This window comes from Ctenopharyngodon idella, chromosome 1 (assembly GCF_019924925.1).
Source record: "Ctenopharyngodon idella isolate HZGC_01 chromosome 1, HZGC01, whole genome shotgun sequence".
NCBI classification, from domain to species: Eukaryota; Metazoa; Chordata; class Actinopteri; order Cypriniformes; family Xenocyprididae; genus Ctenopharyngodon; species Ctenopharyngodon idella.
This window is the reverse complement of record NC_067220.1, coordinates 21,517,401-21,536,238: the sequence shown is the minus strand read 5'-3', so window position 1 is coordinate 21,536,238 and position 18,838 is coordinate 21,517,401. Positions and strand designations below refer to the sequence as shown.

At 36.4% G+C, this 18,838-nt stretch overlaps 1 protein-coding gene across 2 annotated transcripts in view; it reads right to left on the bottom strand.

Moving 5' to 3' along the window:
* Positions 1-17,324, bottom strand: part of fhip1aa (FHF complex subunit HOOK interacting protein 1Aa) — a 32,914-nt gene extending 15,590 nt beyond the window's left edge. The window contains exons 1-3 of one of the 2 annotated variants that reach the window (XM_051906574.1): positions 17,049-17,324; positions 3,061-3,189; positions 1,070-1,285 (exon numbers count right to left, since the gene is read on the bottom strand). In XM_051906574.1, coding sequence (XP_051762534.1) covers positions 1,070-1,174 — 105 coding nt within the window. In that variant the 5' untranslated portion in view covers positions 1,175-1,285; positions 3,061-3,189; positions 17,049-17,324. The remainder of the gene's footprint in view (positions 1-1,069; positions 1,286-3,060; positions 3,190-17,048) is intronic. The other variant, XM_051906583.1, reaches the window with a different exon arrangement.
* Positions 17,325-18,838: the final 1,514 nt, after the last annotated feature.

Genomic DNA, 18,838 nt, shown 5'->3' with positions numbered 1-18,838 from the left:
ACTGAATCAGAAGTAGGTAAACACTAATCCAGATCAACTGAAACAATAAGCCTTCTGTCCCTGTGCTGATCTATTACCATTGCGACAAAACTCCCAGTCAGGTGTATCAGACTGAGATTTAGTTATTTACAGAGCAAAGGAACAACCTGAAGGCTCCAGGAAGAGGAAGTGCTAGTAAGGACAAATGGCATACTGCTCTTAACAAAGTGTATCATTCATCAATGCAAAGTAAGCAGGAAGAGGTGAAAGAGTGAAAGTGTTAACTAGTGCAGCTGAGAACTAAAATATTCAAATGATTTAATATGTGGTTACCAAACATACTAGTTTGCTTTCAGACAACCACCCTAATTTCTGTCTTTAGAGTTTCTCTAATGGCCTGAACGTGTCTTCTGTACCCAAACAATGCCTCCTATGTTCTGGAGCATTCTGCTGAATCAACAGGAGAGGTCAAGAGCCTTATTCACAGTGTAGCATCACAACAGGATTGCCTGTTCTAAGAACAGTTCAGGATTTTATAAGCTTACAAAACAATCCAGTTTAATGTACTTATTTTAATGATCTTAAATGTAATATTTTATTATATACAAAATAATAACATTTAAAAGCAAATCATTTATTTTAATTGTATTATTTTATCATGATGCTGCAACTCATATAAAAGTCAAAAAAAAAAAAAAAAAACTTCTGTAATATTTTGTTTGTACACCAGAGGTGGAACAACCCACTTCAATTTATTTGTGGATTTAAAAAAAAAAAAAAATCTATGTATACACAATTTATCTAATTATACACAAAGCAAAAGTAGCAAGCAGGTTGTATAGCAGGTAGTAACAGTTATTTTCTGTCTGCTAGTTATATACGCTGTATAAAACATTCTTTCCTGAGAGTTCCTTAGCAAAGTATATTAAGAAAACATGTAATTATCATATGGAGGTCACCACAGGTTTTGTTTTTTATTTTGTCAACAATAGCATCATGTGTACATAAAACAGAAGAGAAATGGCATTGCATAGTTGAAGAGAGTGTTGTCTATATTTACAAAGAGAACATGAGAAAAGATATTACGTACCTGCGCCCAGTGGTTTTTGAAAACGATCATGCATGTTTCAGGGTCCACTCCTTTCAGGACCAGTGACTGGCCACCTCGGTTCCCATCGGCAACCATGGATGTCATTGTTGTGCCCTCACAGCAGGACTAAACCATCATGTTCAGGTTGAAGGGTGGAGTTGATGCCAATATCAACCTAATGTGGACAACTGCACGGTAGCATTAGACACTGATCACCTGCATATAAATAAACACAAAAGCCAGATTAAAAATTTATAAAAATTAGGTGAACAGTTTAAATAAATCTAAAACTGAAAAATAAATAAAATAAAATATCAAATAAATATTAAATAAATATTTATTACATAAATATTAAATGATATATAAATAAAATACAAATAAATGAATTAATTTAAATAAATAAATGTATGGATAATTACATACATAGTTTAATTTATTAAATAATAAAAAAAAATAAAAAAAAAACATACATATACATATACATACTTACATACATACATACTTGGAGTTCCAACTGGAAGAAATACTGGCACAGCACAAACCAACCAAAACAAACAAACACTAACAGTAACATCGGAGAACCATTTGGTTCCGGTCTGTTTTAAATGCATTGCTTTTAGTAGACAGCATTGTGTCATCTTTAGAAAATCAAAGCATTCCAAGAGGGATTTGCTTGGATAATGTGGCTGCCTAAACATAAGAGGAACTTCTTTTTGAAAGTGAATGAATGAACTTAGCTGCCATCACTATAGATGCTAATTAGCAGCATGTGGATGTGAGCTCTATGTGTTATGCAATATCATACATGTTACGGCTTATGTAATGCTTCCTAAAAAAAAAGAAATGTAGCAGAATCGCATATGTTTCTCTCTACTGTATATGCCAAGCTATTTTTATCAAATCAATAAGCAGACCCACAGCCTTAAGCATTTAGATAACAGCTATTGGCTTAAACCAAATGCATGTGCAAGTACCAGTGATTATAGATGGACACAAAGATAATCTTTGTCTCTAGTAAAAAAATGTGTGCGGGGAGTATTATCAATACTTTCAATAGAGTGTGTGTGTGTGTGTGTGTGTGTGTGTGTGTGTGTGTGTGTGTGTCATAAACAATAGCATTCTCCACAATCCATGTCGTCTGGAGTTCTTCCTATCTAAAGAAAGATCACACCTCCAGGAATGCAGAGTAAAATCATAAAAAAAAATTCAGTTACTCTGGGCATTCTCTTAAACTTCACGAGATGCATGCTGGGATGCCATTTAGACATATAACATTTGTTAAACATTCCTATGTACGATGGCCACATTTGCCTGTTTTTCCTATACAGTCCTAAACTCATGAATTTAATAATTCTTTGAAATTAAAAAAAGTTACTTTTATAAAGTCATATGTAGGAACAAACTGTATTTGTCTACAAAACTAATTTCAAGCAGTCATGTATTTTATCTTGATTGAAGCCTTTAGATTTGAGATTGACAAAAAAAAACATTTTTATAAAGAGACCATTTAATGTTTTTTCCTCCAATAAATAAATAAATAAATAAATAAATGATACAATGCTAAATAAACACTACAACACTATATTAAAAACATAATATGGATATTTTATTCTCATTATTCTTCCTATTAACAATGGTCAAACTTATCAGTCTCTCTCCACATTATATTAAAGTTTAAGAATTGTTCTCCATCACAGCATCAGCATGTGTACACCTCTACAAGCAGCACGCTAAATGAGTAAATCACACACCACAACTTCGAATTTGCCACGTGAATCTTTACACAACACTAACCAGCCAATCAGTAGACAGAAACCATTACCCATGCCTGAATTAGAACTAGAATCACTGCAGAAAGCTCAATCTGAAACATAAATGTGACAGAAATAGGCAGAGATATACGTTTTTGGTTACACGTGGGGCTGTCAACTCTCGCTAATGCACAGAAACCCAGAGGAGACAGTCAGAGTGGATTTTGAATTTCCACCTACCTCAGTCAGACTACTGCTGAAAGCTGCTGCTGGGGACAAAGTATTTCTTAAGGCATAAAACATCCACATCTTCAGAGGGTTCAGGAGTTCTTCTGAGACATGTAGATTGAGATCTAGTCAAAGGGGGCTCTGAAAAGATGAAAAAAAAAAATGGGAAGAACAGCTTAGCTGTGCTAGTGAGAGCAGTGTGAGTGAGACGAGCAGGGCCAGGAAATGACTAGATGGATCAGAGCAGTGACAAAGAGCTTTAGAACGGTACTGCAGAAGAGCGGGAATGAGAATGAGGAAGACACGAGAGAAGAGGAGGTGGGAATTCAGAAATGTAGAGAGGAGGAGAAGGGGATAGAGGGAACTAGCGTCTGTGAAAACCTCCAAAGTGCAACTGCATAAAATCTGAAATAAAGTCAAGTCTTAAATACCATTCAATAAATGGACAGACACAAAAAGCATGAGTCACTGCAGCTTGAGGAGATATGGTTAAACTGCTGGGAATATTTTTTCCTTTCCTTTGTGGGAAAAAAAAAAATAAAAAATCCAGGGTCCTATAAGACAAGTCAAATATCTTGAGCACCTAATCAGAATATTACAATTAATTCTGAAGGATTAAGTGACACTGAAGACTGTGACCCTCTGATGTTTAGAAATGGCTGCTGAAATCTTTTTCCATCACAGGAATAAATTAAATCTGATTTATTCAAATTTGGTCAGTCTAATCAAATGGCCTTTGCTGTGCTAAATTGTGATGCTTTTGAGTCTTTATTGAACAGCGTGTCCTTGTAGATAGAAGGATTCATGGCAAAACAAACATACAATGTCCAATTTACCCCAAACTTCATGTTTTTTTTGTTTGTTTGTTTTTTTGTTTTTTAAGAAGTCTTGGCATAAAGACATCCAAGTTTGGGCAGCACTGCTCCAAGAAAAGAGAGACACCAAAAATGTGCATTGTTGGAGGTACTCCAGGACCAGGAAAAAATAAATGCTTTGGTGAGCGTAAGGGCACCTAGTCACTAATGCGTTTTCTCCGATCAGATAGCTATATGATCGCGAAAAGACCAGGTCTAATTGCCCTCCGAAACGCATTCAAAATGGATATAAATCAGATAGCCTAAACCACTTCAGGAGGTGGTCTGGGACGCATTCTAGACGAAACTGAACAGGTCTAAATGCATCTGGTTGTTCAAACCACATATGTAAATTTTATTCCTCCCAAAAATGCAAAAAATAAACTTGTGAGCGTGTTATAGGCTAAATAGCATGTTATAGCCAGATGTGACAGCACTACTGCAACACGCATAGCGGCAGATGAGCAGCATTTTTATGCATCTCTTCAGCAAGCTGACGCACAAACTCCTACAAATCAAACTGAAAGCAAGTCGCAGGTGCTCAAAACAATCTGTTGCCGCACTCTATCCTATTGCGGTCTTTGATTTTGAAATTAGCTTATGATCAATAAAATGCAGCTCATATTTGTTGCTTTCGGTGACGTGAACTCTATTAAATCTGCATACAGCACGGGAATTGAAGATCGGATTTATATCCGTTTTGCGGAGACATATTTATGTGGCCAAGTGTAAATGGAATTGTTTTGATAAATCAGATAGCCATCCAATCAGAGAAAATGCACACCAGGTGTAAACAGGCCCTAAGAAACTTTGAGAATTTGCTTAAAATATATTATATATAGCTTTTAAATTCTCATCACAGAAGACTATTTTATAATAGGGGTCCTATTACGTTTTTTTACATCTTCAACTTTCTTTAGTGTAATTTTGCTGTTTGAACATGAAAAAGGTCTGCAAAGTTAAAAATCACAAAGAAAAATGCAAAGAGAGCTATTCTCTATATCAGTAAGCACTTTTTCTGAACTCCGTGAAACGCCTCGATTGTAGTCTTGAGTTTTTTTCTGGGAAAGTACACGTCACAATATCCCTGATTTAAATAAGTCCTGGCCAAGGCATATGCAAAAAAAAGGAGGGTGAGGCCCGGTTGAGTTATTATTGTCACCATGTTCCCCGGATAAGGGGCATTATATTTCCAACACATGCAAAGCGGTAGACCAACCAGAGCGAACTGTGCTTTTCGGAATTCGGTTTTAAAGAAACCGAAACTTAAACCGAGCATTGAGACAGATGGTGAAAACAGGTGCTTCAACAAATGTAAATTATAGGGAAAAAATTAAAAACAATTAAAAAACGGTTATGTAAACACATTCTAGTAGACCCCATAAACAAAATGATGAACCTGTAAATTAGGATGACAAGCGCCCTTTAAAATAGTTAAAAAGAATAAATGGATAGCAAACCAAACCATTTTTATATCTTCTTATAAAAATGTATTATTTCTACCTAGGAATAAGCAATGTAGTCATTAATAAATATCAGCCTGGTTATGTCTAAAGTTCAAATTTGTAGATCATTATACATGATGTTATTATGCCTTTGGAGGTTTCTTTACATGATGCTTTCATACCAAAACACTGTCACTTAAATCATTGACTGGGTAGCAAGGCAACCATCTTCAGTTTCAGAGACAAACTGCAGCTGTGCATTAAAGCACAAACAATGTACCAGTGTGTCAATGTAGACAAGTACATCTACTGTTAAGCATATGAACCTGGCTAGTGACCATTCAGCAGCATTAAGCCACATGCTTGACCTTTACTGAGTGATCAAGTTGACTAGACAAATCACATTCAGTTACATTGTCGAAATGCTACTAGTAAATTAAGCTTCAGATAAAACTTGCTAATTTATTGCAATAAAGGCAGCTTGCAGCAGCAAAGGAGGTCCAGATGCAGTACGCTCACAGGAAATGACCAGGATAAGCACTCTGTTATCAGAAAAACGTGACCCAAATTCCACATACACTCATTAATCAGTGAGAGAGGGGTGGACAGAAAAAACCTCTGGAGAGGAAACTACACTGGATTCTCGATCTTGTTCTACTTCTTCAAAAAGATCAGAGGAGATACTGGAACAAAACTGGGACAGAGGCACTCTACAGATATTAGGAAATGACTTTTCTGACTGAGCAGCACAGATGTCTTATCTTAGTAATGGTCTAACGTGTGGGTGTATGAGAATGAAGTCACTCACGATGAGCACACCGTGTTTACCTCAGATTAACAGCACTTATCCAATTAAGGTCATTTAGTTAATTATGTTAATTCGATACTTCCCACTTCCTGAGAAATTACAAACCACAGAAAAGAATATTTAAGGTAAAGATATAATCCAGAGAGATATAATCTCACAACATCTCCATTTTTGCCTGCGTAAGACTGAGAAACTGATTTTTATCTGAGCAGCAATGTCACATCCTATAAAACAAGTCTGAAATGACACCACCCTTTAAATGTCATCATGCCACACCACTGAAAAACAGGTTCCATGTGTTTGTAGTCACAACAAAACTCACAGGACCTCATAAAAGCACCTGTTCCCATATGGGGAGGGAAAAAATCAAAACGTTTTCAGTTTTACGACTGAGATATGGCAGTTCTTTTTTTTCTTTTTTTTACAAGGTCATCACTTTAAAAAGTAATGTGATACTGGTCAGGGCTGGACATTTTTGTTTGGAGTCCCTTTGTGATTGACTCTCCTTTGAGAATAGGTTGGGTTTCACGCCCTGCAGGCCGAAAGGAGTGTCCTTGGAGCTTTTCATGCTGAAGTGAGAGGTTGAGTAAGACAGTCCCACCCTATCACAAGGCTGTCGTAACTTGTGTTGGAGACTGTTCTGTGCGCATTCATCCACCAGCACTTGCCTGACACATTCCACACCATTTGTTCGACTGCCATATGTCAGATCAGCAGCTCAGAACATTCATTTGAAGCAAGGTTGAAATGAGGTCGGTTAAATTAACAGCAGCATTTCTCCGAAAAACCTCATTAAGATATATGATGAAGACTTTTACAAGTCATTGAATTTTGGCATTAGGGTTAAATAATGAAATGGAACAAGAAAAAATATTATGTATTCTGTAAAAGTGTAGTTTTAGTGTATTAAAACACTAAAAACAAAAATTTCTCATTTTAAATGCTACATGCAAATTAAGTGTTACAAAATTATTAATGTACAGTGTGAAAATGGGTATTTATTAAAAAATATTTTTAATACATTTTCACAAACAAGGACAGTTTTGTCAGATTTAGCTCACTTCTGGGTACAAATTTGTCTCCTACACATACCATGTTGGGTTTTTATGTTTTATGAGGACAGATATAAATGATTTTTATACTGTACGAAAAAAAAAAAAAAAAAAAAAAAAACCACAACATTTAGTATGATTTATAAACTCATGGGGAATGAAATTTTGTCCCCACAATGTCAAAAATCTTTTCCTAGGTAAAAGATTTTTTCTAGGTTTTACTATCCTTATTAGGGCTGTGTATTGCCAAGAATCTGGCGATACGATACGAATCACGATACGATATATTGTGATATATTGAGATACTGTAAGAAAGGCGATATATGGAGATATTTCTTGTTTTTTTAGAAAGAGGATCTAATTTTAGAAAAAAAAAAACTGTCATAAAGAACACCACCATATGCATAAAACCTAACAAAAAAAAAAAAAAAAAAAAAAAAACTTTTATTTAATCAAGACAGTATTGTTTGCATTTATTTAGGTATATATGTTTTAAAGGTTCACAGAATAGCAGTTTTTAATTTCTAAAGTATTTAACAACAGAAAGTGCATAGTCCATTCCATGAATGCATGACTTTTTCATATTTAATACTGTAAAGCTGCTTGCTTTAAAGCAGTCTATTGTATAAAGTGCTATTTAAATAAACGTGTCTTCACTGAAGTGCTGAACAGAGCTGGTGCAAACACATGCACATCGCTATGATCAGATGCTTTCTTTCTGCTGTCATTTTTGTTGTGTGTTTATTTTGTTATTGAGAGGACAGCGTGCAGTACATATTACATATTCTGTCGAAACGCCTCTCAGCAGCGTGGATGGCGTCAGGATGTTAAGTGAGCTCTCAGATTCAATGAGTTTCCCGAGTAGTGGATCTTAACATGGCCTATTTCGCAAACAACATGACTCTTGGTCGATCTCCTTGTGTTTTCTTTATAGTTGAAACCAAAATGAGTCCACATGAGCCAGAATAATTCTATCGTCTTGTGTGCTGGGTTTGCTAATGCTAACGCCAGTGATGCACGCGCCTTGTGCTTCTCAGCGTCAATTTACGTTCTGAGATAACACTGACATCTAGCGACTAGCGGTTGGGATTAAACCGAACACAAAGCCACGAATCTAGTAAGTAAGTAAATAAATAAATAAATAAATAAATAAATATCGAAACAGTGTTTTTTAAAATCGATATAGTATCGCCAAACATAATATCGCAATATTGGCGTGTATCAATACAGGTGCTGGTCATATAATTAGAATATCGTGAAAAAGTTCATTTTTTTATTGTAAATTATTTTAAAAAAATGAAACTTTCATATATTCTAGATTCCCTACATGTAAAGTAAAACATTTCAAAAGTTTTTTTTTGTAAATTTGTTGATTAGAGCGTACAGCTAATGAAAGTCCAAAATCCAGTATCTCAAAATATTAGAATATTTACATTTGAGTTTCATTAAATGACCATCCCTACAGTATAAAATCCAGGTATCTTTTGTTTTTTGAAACCACACTAATGGGGAAGACTGCTGACTTGGCAATGGTCCAGGAGACAATCATTGACACCCTCCACAAAGAGAGTAAGTCACAGAAGGTCATTACTGAATGGGGTGGCTGTTTACAGAGTGAAATATCAAAGCATATTAAATGCAAAGTTGACTGGAAGGAAGAAATTGGGTAGGCAAAGGTACACAAGCAACAGGGATGACCGCAAGCTTGACAATACTGTCAAGTAAAGCCGATTCAAACACTTGGGAGAGCTTCACAATGAGTAGAATGAAGCCGGAGTCAGCACATCAAGAGTCACCACACTCAGACATCTTCAGGAAAAGGACTACCAAGCCACTTCTGAACCAGAGACAATGTCAGAAGCATCTTACCTGGGCTAAGGAGAAAAAGAACTGGACAGTGAACAGTGGTCGAAAGTCCTCTTTTCAGATAAAAGTAAATTTTGCATTTCATGTTGAAATCATGGTCCCAGAGTCTGAAGGAAGACTGGAGAGGCACAGAATCCAAGCTGCTTGAAGTCTAGTGTGAAGTTTCTGAAGTCAATAATGATTTGGGGGGGGCCGTGACGTCTGCTGGTGTTGGTCCATTGTGTTTTATCAAGTGCAAAGTCAATGCAGCCATCTTCCAGGAGATTTTGAAGCACTTTATGCTTCCATCTGCTGACAAACTTTATGGAGATGCTGATTTCCTTTTCCAGCAGGACTTTAGCACCTGCCCACAGTGCAAAAACCACTTCCAAGTGGTTTGATGACCATGATATTACTGTGCTTTATTGGCCAGCCAATATGCCTGACCTGAATCTATGGGATATTTTCAAGAGAAAGATGAGAAACAGTCGATCCAACAATATACAGATGATCTGAAGGCTCAATAGTGCCTCAGCAGTGCCACAGGCTGATCACTTCCATGCCACACTTCACTGATGCAGTAATTTGTGCTAGGAGCAAGTCATTTGCTGTAATATGTCCTGCCGATCAAGTATTGAGTGCACAAAAGAACATACTTTAAAGAACTTTAACTTTTCTGTTTTGCAAATTCATTTTTTGATTGATTTTAGGAAATATTCTAATATTTTGAAATACTGGATTTTGGACTTTCATGAGCTGTACGCTCTAATCATCAAAATTAAAAAAAAAAACTTTTGAAATGTTTTACTTTACATGTAGGGAATCTAGAATATATGAAAGTTTCATTTTTAAAAATAATTTATAATAAAAAAAATGAACTTTTTGATGATATTCTAATTATATGACCAGCACCTGTATTTTATTACATCCCTAATCCTTATGGGGATTTTTTTTGGATCCCACAACATAGGAAATACTTAAAACAATTAGCTAATGCCTGCGTCGGCGCTTGAAAAGTTGAGAAATCTTCAACTTCTGCCGCGAGCAACGCGAGTGAAGGGACGCGACGGAACCCACAATTCAGTTCGGCAATGCATGACGTCACCTATTCAAAGTAAATGAGAAGCATTAACGCCAATGCCAAAACAAAATAAAGTAAATCTATAAATAAAAATTACCAATATCACAAAATTACCAATAAACAGTAGGGGTGTGACGAGATAATGTGCCACGAGATCTCACGAGATTAAAATGTGACGAGATTTCTCATTGAGGTGAAAAGCTGTCTTGTGATTTTGCCATGATTTTGCATGAGGTTGAAATTAGGATAGAATATGCCACCGCTACGTTTACATTATGCCTCCACTGTCGTTTTGCTTTTTATAGAAATAAAAACCATTTAATCCAGTTGGATAACGGTGTCTTCAATTCCATCCAGCTCATCCAACAGGAGCTGCAGAGTTTTACGTAGTGCAGCAGGAATCAGAGTTCACTGATCATGTGATCAGAGTAAGTGACGAGATGACTGACAAGACCATGGCGGAGAATTCGTTGCACAACAGAGCCTAAGCTTCAATCGCTATTTCAATACCCCGCATTTTGAAAGCGGCTCCCTGATGCAAGCAAATATCTCCCAATATGAAAGCTATCTTAGGCTGGGCTGTGTAGTTGTAACTATCTCTTAGCTCTATATAATGCTTGAAGAAAAATTTGGTCTGTTTGCACTTTGAATATTGAGAGAGCATTTTGATTATGGTTGTACTTATTGTTTGCATTTAAGACTAAGAGAAAACTGTGTTATTCATTTTTATTTATACAGTTTTTATTTCTATGATCAATTTGTGGAAAGGAGTTCAGTTAGGATGTCAAAAGATGTAGAAGCTCAAATCGTGTACAGTTCTAAGGTCTGAAGAGACTCATATGAAATCAAACATGAGAGAAGCGAGTCAGTTGAGTTTGTGGCAAAACCTTTTACAGTCCTTGAGTATTGTCGTCTTTTGACATTCATGACAACACATGACATTCATTACAAGATGATTAGTTAAAACACTTCAAATGCACCTGCAGACTATTTTTCTAGTCATGCATTTCATCATTGAGGATTTCTTAAAAATGCGGTGTAAAAATCTTGTCTCGTTCTCGTAAACTCAATCAATCGTCTCGTGAGCCAACTGTCTCGTCACACCCCTAATAGACAGTAATGCATGGTTTTTGATCTCAAATGACTTTCATGATGGGAACACCTGGCCCTTCCTCTCTTTCTCTCTCTATAACACACACACACACACACACACACACACACACACACACACACACACACACAGAGTGAGGCACGTACACATGAAGGATGCCCAAGGAAATCAAAGCAGGGACATTTGTCATGATCAAGCGCTGTCTGAAGACTTACAAAGGGAATTTACCAGGAGTCCTGCATGGTGCCCATGGCGACTGGGTGACGTGAGGGCTATTACAGTGACAGAGTCTACTGAAAAATTTACAATGGATGCAATGAGACAACTACAGCCTCAGGTACTGATCCCAGCTCAGGTCCTGATTTCTGACCTGAAAGTAAACCCACAACATGAAAAAAACATTTGAAAACAAAAGCTACATCTGCCCATGGAACCAGATCTTTAAATGAATTGTTTTGATATTGATGTCCAAAGGCTACCAAATGCAGCAGATAACCAGAACCCTTATCATAGTTTTATGGCCTGTGACGTTACACCCTTCTTCAGCAACGCTGAAGGTTTTACTGTATGCATGTGAGATGCAAACATGTGCTGTGTGTTTATACAATAGTCTGTTCCCTACCCAGAGTTCAAAGCACCTGATCTGCATAAATATTAACACACCACCTGTCTAAATCCCCTGATTGGTGGGAACTGCACAGGCCTAGAGGTAACTTGGGACCAGTAACTATGGAGACATTCGCAACCCGAGTGTTACTTGCAAACAGGGAAGTGGGTTGGAGAGAAAACGACTTTACATAATGCAAGAACCCATGCAAATATGACATGTTTTCATACCAAAACATGGATTGTGTTCATCTTCTGTTTACAGAGTGTAACTGTGTGTCCACACCACAAGTAGTAAAGAAAATCTTACACTACAATCCTGACAAAACACACAGAGAGAAACGGAAAATCTTTGACACTAAGCAAGGCAATGTAATCCTTCCCATAGAAGAAAGCTTTTCAAAAGGAAAGGATTTTATGGAGCTGCCTGTTACACTGAGATAAAACAAAACTATGGTGGCCCCATTAAGTCAAACAAAGGAACAGCAGTCAGGTGTTTGCCTTTTGCGATAAAGTACACCATTGTGTGAGAAATCCTGCTGGCTTAAAAAGTGCTCTCACTATTTAAAATCAGTTTTATGTTACATGGAGTGGGTTGCACTCTCATTGGAGCCGCCATTAAAACTTACAATTATTTTTATGGAATATTACAGTATTATTATAAATGATTAGCCTAATCCATGCACATTATTTTATTTAATTCATGTGCCCTTGTAATCATTAATCAAAATAACTTCCTCTCCCTCTTGCAACAAAATCTCTTCACTGATATGTTTATTGGCATGAGGACAGGACAACCTGTCAATCACATGAGATCACAGCAATTACCAAACAACAATGATCCAATCAATTCGCAATGGACCAAATTAAGTTTTGCACTACATTTTTTCTTGCCGTTTCACTCGGATATACATCACAACTTCAGTTTCATGCCGACTTTAACATCACATGACCAGCTGTGATGCAAATGACATGTCTACTACTCAACTATTACTCAACACACGCTAAAAATGCTAGGCAGCTCCGGCACGAGAACCAGCATGTTATGGTGGAAAGGGGACAACAGAGACTGGTTGGTTACACTTCAATTACTTTTAAATGTTTCTTAAACAAGTTTAAATGTAGCAAATATTGTATACATGTTAAAATGGTATAAAATGCTGTATTAAGAACCACTCATCAAAAATAAAGGAAGTTATGTAAGTGGTTGTGTGGAGTATTTAACTTAAATCATCTACATTTTTGTAAATCTGTAAGTACTAATTCATGTATGAAGAGAGCAGAATGGATGATCAGAGAAGGAGGTCTATGAAGTGAATGTATCAAATTAATAGAAATGTTAAATTGATTAAATATTTACACCTATATAGCTGCTGTGCGTGAGCTGATAAGCAAAACACGGAGTGCGTTAAGCACGCAGTGGCACAGATGCATGAGCTTGTCGAGTGCACATCTCTTTTTGGTGGTTCCCTACATTACAGGAAGGCAGTACAGTAATCACATTTTCAAGAAGTTTTCTGTGAGCAAATATACAAAGCGCACACCCAGAAAGCTGCCTCTCAGAGTGTAGAGGCAAGTATCCTTATGAAAAGCTATCTCGTGAGTTGAATTTGTGGCAAAACCTTTTACAGTGTTTGCATTATATTGTTCTGTCTTTTACTGCATATGACAATTCATACTCCGAAAGCAGAACTGATGTGACATTCGTTACAAGATGATTAGTTTGACTGTCACGATTCCTCAATCAAATTCTAGTGCTCAGTTTTAAAAAAAATCCTCGATTGCAATTTACCTGTGTCGATTAACCAGCAAAATACACAAAGTGGCACATTCCACGAATGAGAATCCATTAACCGCATTATTAGACAACTTTCTATGGCTGCACGATATATTAAAACCATTTAAAAATCATAATATAGCATAGTGCTGTTGTGAAATCACAAAGGTTGCAATTCAATTAAATAAATGCGCTGCAGGTTTCAGACTGAAGCGTTACTTTTTATTTACATGCATGCAGATTACATGTTTCTTCCAGTGTCTCAGAGCAGCTCCGTTTATGGTAAATGCTGCTCCACATGAACTCAGTCTCTGCCTGTGTTGTTTGGGTTTCTAATAACGTCCATTATGGAACGCATATAAAGTCTGACATGCTTTGTGTTTTATAACGTTATCATTTACATGTGTGGAGCCCAGCAGCTTGGTTAACAAACAACATCTATGCATATGCTGAAAGTTTCAGTTGCTTATAACGTTCATATGGGAATGCAACATGCGCCATTTCACCGGATCCATAAAGAAATGGCCAAATATTACAGATTAAGTGGACATTTGAATTAAAGGGTTAGTTCACCCAAAAATGAAAATTGTGTCATTAATTACTCACCCTCATGCCGTTACACATACGTAAGACCTTCGTTTATCTTCGGAACACAAATGAAGAGATTTTTCATTAAATCCGATGGCTCAGTGAGGCCTGCATTGCCAGCAAGACAATTAACACTTTAAATGCCCTGAAAGCTACTAAAGACGTATTTAAAACAGTTCATGTGACTACAGTGGTACAACCTTAATGTTATGAAGCGACAAGAATACTTTTTGTGCGCCAAAAAAAAAAAAAAATTTTAAAAACTTTATTCAACAATAAATAATATACTGTAAAACAATGCATTCTGGGTAATTTGTGTCATTTTCAAGAAAGTAGCCTATAGGTTATTATTAATATTACCCAGAATCCAATGTTTTTACAGTATATTACTGTTTTAATGGAAAACAGTATTTTACTGTGTGAATTTGTTTAGTTGTTTTTTTACAGTTTTTTTTTTTTTAGTCAGGCAAAAAGAAGAAAAAGCATGTAATTTGAGAAAAAAGACAAAAAAGAAAGTGTCGATATGAAGCCACAGCAGTTGATAAATTTCATCATGTGTATATATAAAGTTCATCATAGGACAAAGAAAAAAAAAAAAAAAAAAAAAGAGAGACAAAGGTTCACTGAATGCATCTTTTAAATGATTATCGGCCTTAGCGTATCGGTCTTAGCGTTAAACTTAGGGAAAAAACATCTGTATCATGCCAGTACTGTAGCAACAAAACTCTATTTGAGTTCAGGATGTGTTCATGAGTACCAAAACCAGTAATTAAATTATCTTTTGAAAATGCCTAAGGAAACAACATAAACACTGTCCTGACAAAATCCTCATATAACAGGCATGCTCATCATTGTTGGCTTGCTATTAGCATTTATCATGAACGTGTGGGATGTTTACATGTACTGTACCAAATGAGCAACGTCTGTTTGTGTAGGTTTCAAAGGGGAAGGGCAAACAAAATGAGACAGATCCTAAAAAATGATAGAGGAATGTTTGCACACAGAAAACCCTTATGGCATGGTTTGTCTCACAAAGCAAACGAGAGCACGCTTGCTCCAATTACATGAGTCAGATCAAACGCAGAGATGAGAGACACAGAGGGCTTTTTGAAGTCTGAACGCTCTTTTCAGTCCCATTGAGACATTTTTCCTGTAAGCATTCAGCGCCACTCTTTCACCAGGAGCCTCTGATGATTCAGTCTGAGTAAACAAGATTTATGAACAGAATATTATAAACCAGAAATGAGTGAAATTACTGGAGGCAGGGATTAAAAAATTGTTTGCCCAACATCGTGACAATCATAGTTCAAGTGATGTAATAATCTGTCACTATTCTCCTAGAATTCCCTAGAGAGTCTAATGTCACAGCTATGCAGCACTGAAGGTTAGTTAGTGAGTGTGTGTGTGTGTGTGTGTGTGTGTGTGTGTGTGTGTGTGTGTGTGTGTGTGTGTTAATCTTCAGCACAAGACAAGGTTGAAGCGGACAGGGGCAAGCAGTGGGAAGGAGCTACAGCTGGAATTGTATATTGAAGTTTAGAAACAAGAAGCTGTTAATCTGTCTTCTATGGTAAATTCACATAAAAGTAGCACAAAATCAACCTGAAGTGTTTCTCCTTTCAAAAACCAAACAATCCATTATATTCAGCTTGGCAGCTGCTGGAATGCATCATGAACAAGCTTTGTAATGACGCATTTCAGAGTTATGAAGGCTATCTATGACAGCCAACTGTGGGGATGATAGCATACATCATGTTTCCCAACCCTGTTCCTGGAGGCACATAAACACTGCACATTTTAGGATGTCTCCTTTATCTGACCCATATATTTCTGGTCTTGGGAGTCTCTACTAACAATCTGATCAGATGATTCAGGTGTGTTTGATTAGGAAGAGTTCAAAAAAGGTGGTGTTGGTGTGCCTCCAGGAACAGGGTTGGGAACCACTGGCATATGTGACAACTAAACAGTATTTTTTTGCTGCTGTAAGCACAAATAAAATTACTCTGAAAACCTATTTCAACTTGTTTGGACTTGGTAAAAACATACAGCCATTTAGACAAGTCACATGCTTACAATCACAGGTGCAACCAGAGAAAAGCTGTGCGACTTCACTTGTTGCTGAAGAATAACATCACAACCCTCCCTACAGAGCATTCTTAGAGTTCTCACGCTTTCTAGAAGGGATTTTCTCAGACTCTGCCGCTCTTCTGTCATATATATTGGTTTCTATGATAGTTTCTTCACCCTTTAACTTACATTTCTGCCCAGCTCCACTTTAATTTTTATTCCTTCCCTTGTTAAAGCTTTTTTGACTGTCTCATTATCCATCAGTGTATAAACTTTAAATTTACAACCAACTTTCTTAAAGTGCCAATCCTAGCATACACACTTCATTACACTTTAAATAAAAATGATCCATGTGTAAATGGGTGTTTCTTGTATGACCAAATTCAAATGTCAAAATTCCAACAAAACATCTCCGTGGCATTTTTCATGTCATGTCAACAAAAACGCCAAACAGTTGCGTCAGCATACACAAGAGGAAGATCTTTAGAATGGACTTATGATGAGTATGTGTATAAATAACTAGGTCATTTATTAACTATGTGGTTATGTAAATAACTAGGGTTTTGTTTTAGTAGTCATGGCTCCATCAAAAGTCCATGCATGTTTTTCCAGTCAACCTAGATCAATCTGTTCATGTTCAGGGTGGAATAGAAACAAGGTACACAACTCCGCTTTCGAGCAGAAAAACATAATAACCCGTTAGAATATGCTTTAAAAATCATAAAACATATAAAAACTTGTACAGTATTGTAAAATAACACATACATACTTCGCCTTTAACGTCCAAACGCTTTTTTTTCTTCGACACCTGACAAAACTTCGACTCCGCAGCTCTGTGTCCCTGTGTCATATTCCTCTGTCGTTGAACCGATCAAAATCCCGTCTCTTTTCGTTTTCATATTTCATAATCGTGACCCAGTGCAGTTCGCGGCGTCGGTTCTATTTATTCTGTCAGATCACACTTTAAAGATCCAGAGATCTCTGACGCCACTGCGCTCGCTCGGTCACCTGAGCGTGGATTAGAAAGGTGAGCTCCATCACAAGCCCCGCCCCGACTCTCTAGACCCGACCTGTGATTGGCTGCTGCTTGGGCGATCGCTCACTCTTATTTTGAATAATTTATTTTAAACGTCTCTATCAGTGCGTCTTAAAAATAAAATAAAATGAAATAAAACAAAAACATTCATAATAGTGCGTGCGTAGAAACATCCCAAGTGATGGCGTATACCCACAAACAGTAATAATATCTACAAACCTGGGTAATTGTTAAAAAGGCCTATCTTTGTTTTTGAATAGGCTATAGCCTATAATTTCGCCATATAAATAAACTAAGTGTAGGCTAATGTCTTGACTTGTTATTCTAACACACTCCTATTTGAAGTTTTAAATATAGTAAATATTCAATGAGCCTACATCAAATTTCAATGAAACATACTATTCAGTAATTACTATTTATAGATGGTTCCATTCTGTAGCAAGTCACACACACAGCTACAGCAATACATATTCCCATTTTTTAATGTCATATCTGTCTTTCAACTAAATTAAAGTCAGTGTTGTTACCCTTCATTGGGTTGAGGATGTTCAGGCATTAAATGTGGTAATATGTACTGTCTCCTTTTCAGCTTTAATAAACATTTCAAGTAGACAGTATTGTAAAAAAAAAAAAAAAAAAAAATAGCATATGAAATTATTTTGAGTTTATTAAGAACCATAAAATGTCTTGTCTTATCCATGGGTACCATGTGGGAGTGGAGGGTAGGCATAATAATTGCTGATACATCGGTTAAACTTTAAAGCACCCCTACCAATACCTTTGATTAAGTCAGAAGCAAAAAGGAAAATAAAAACATTATTTAACACTAAAACGGTAAGATAAATTGAACAGAAAAAAAAAAGTTATATAGTAGCCTACTCAAAAGCAATTGGTAGAGGAACATTACTTACAATAACAGAGAGTCCTATAGCATTATTATCAGAACAGGACACTCATTTATATCATTCACTGTTTACTGTATAGTGTATAGATAAACATAAATCAAGAGAATGTAAGTTTATTGCAATCATGTACAGATAGATGAGCATTTTATTACAAGCTATGGGGGAAGTCACCCTTACATTGCAAAATCTTCTTAAAATGGTCCAGGACAAGAAAAGGTATATATATGCCAGAGTAAGGTATATCTCAGAGTAACACATTTATATTGGCTACCAAAATTTAAGTAGACATGACTAAAAATGTATTTAGTATTTTTCCTTCGTTTGGTGCTCCCCACTCCTGCCCAGTTAGTGGCGCTAGTAAACCAAATACCAACAGCGAATAAATCTCTGAAGAAGAAGAAGAAGAAGAAGGAGAAGAAGCAGAAGAAGACTTGTCACTTGTCATCACATTCGCTGTAAACGCGTCTTTTACTAGGCCTATACAATTTTTAATTAGTGGATTGTCGAAGTTGTTATGATAACATAAATTTGACAGTGCGGACTTGGAGCCACACACACACATATAAATATATGTATATATATATATATATATGTGTGTGTGTGTGTGTGTTTATACAT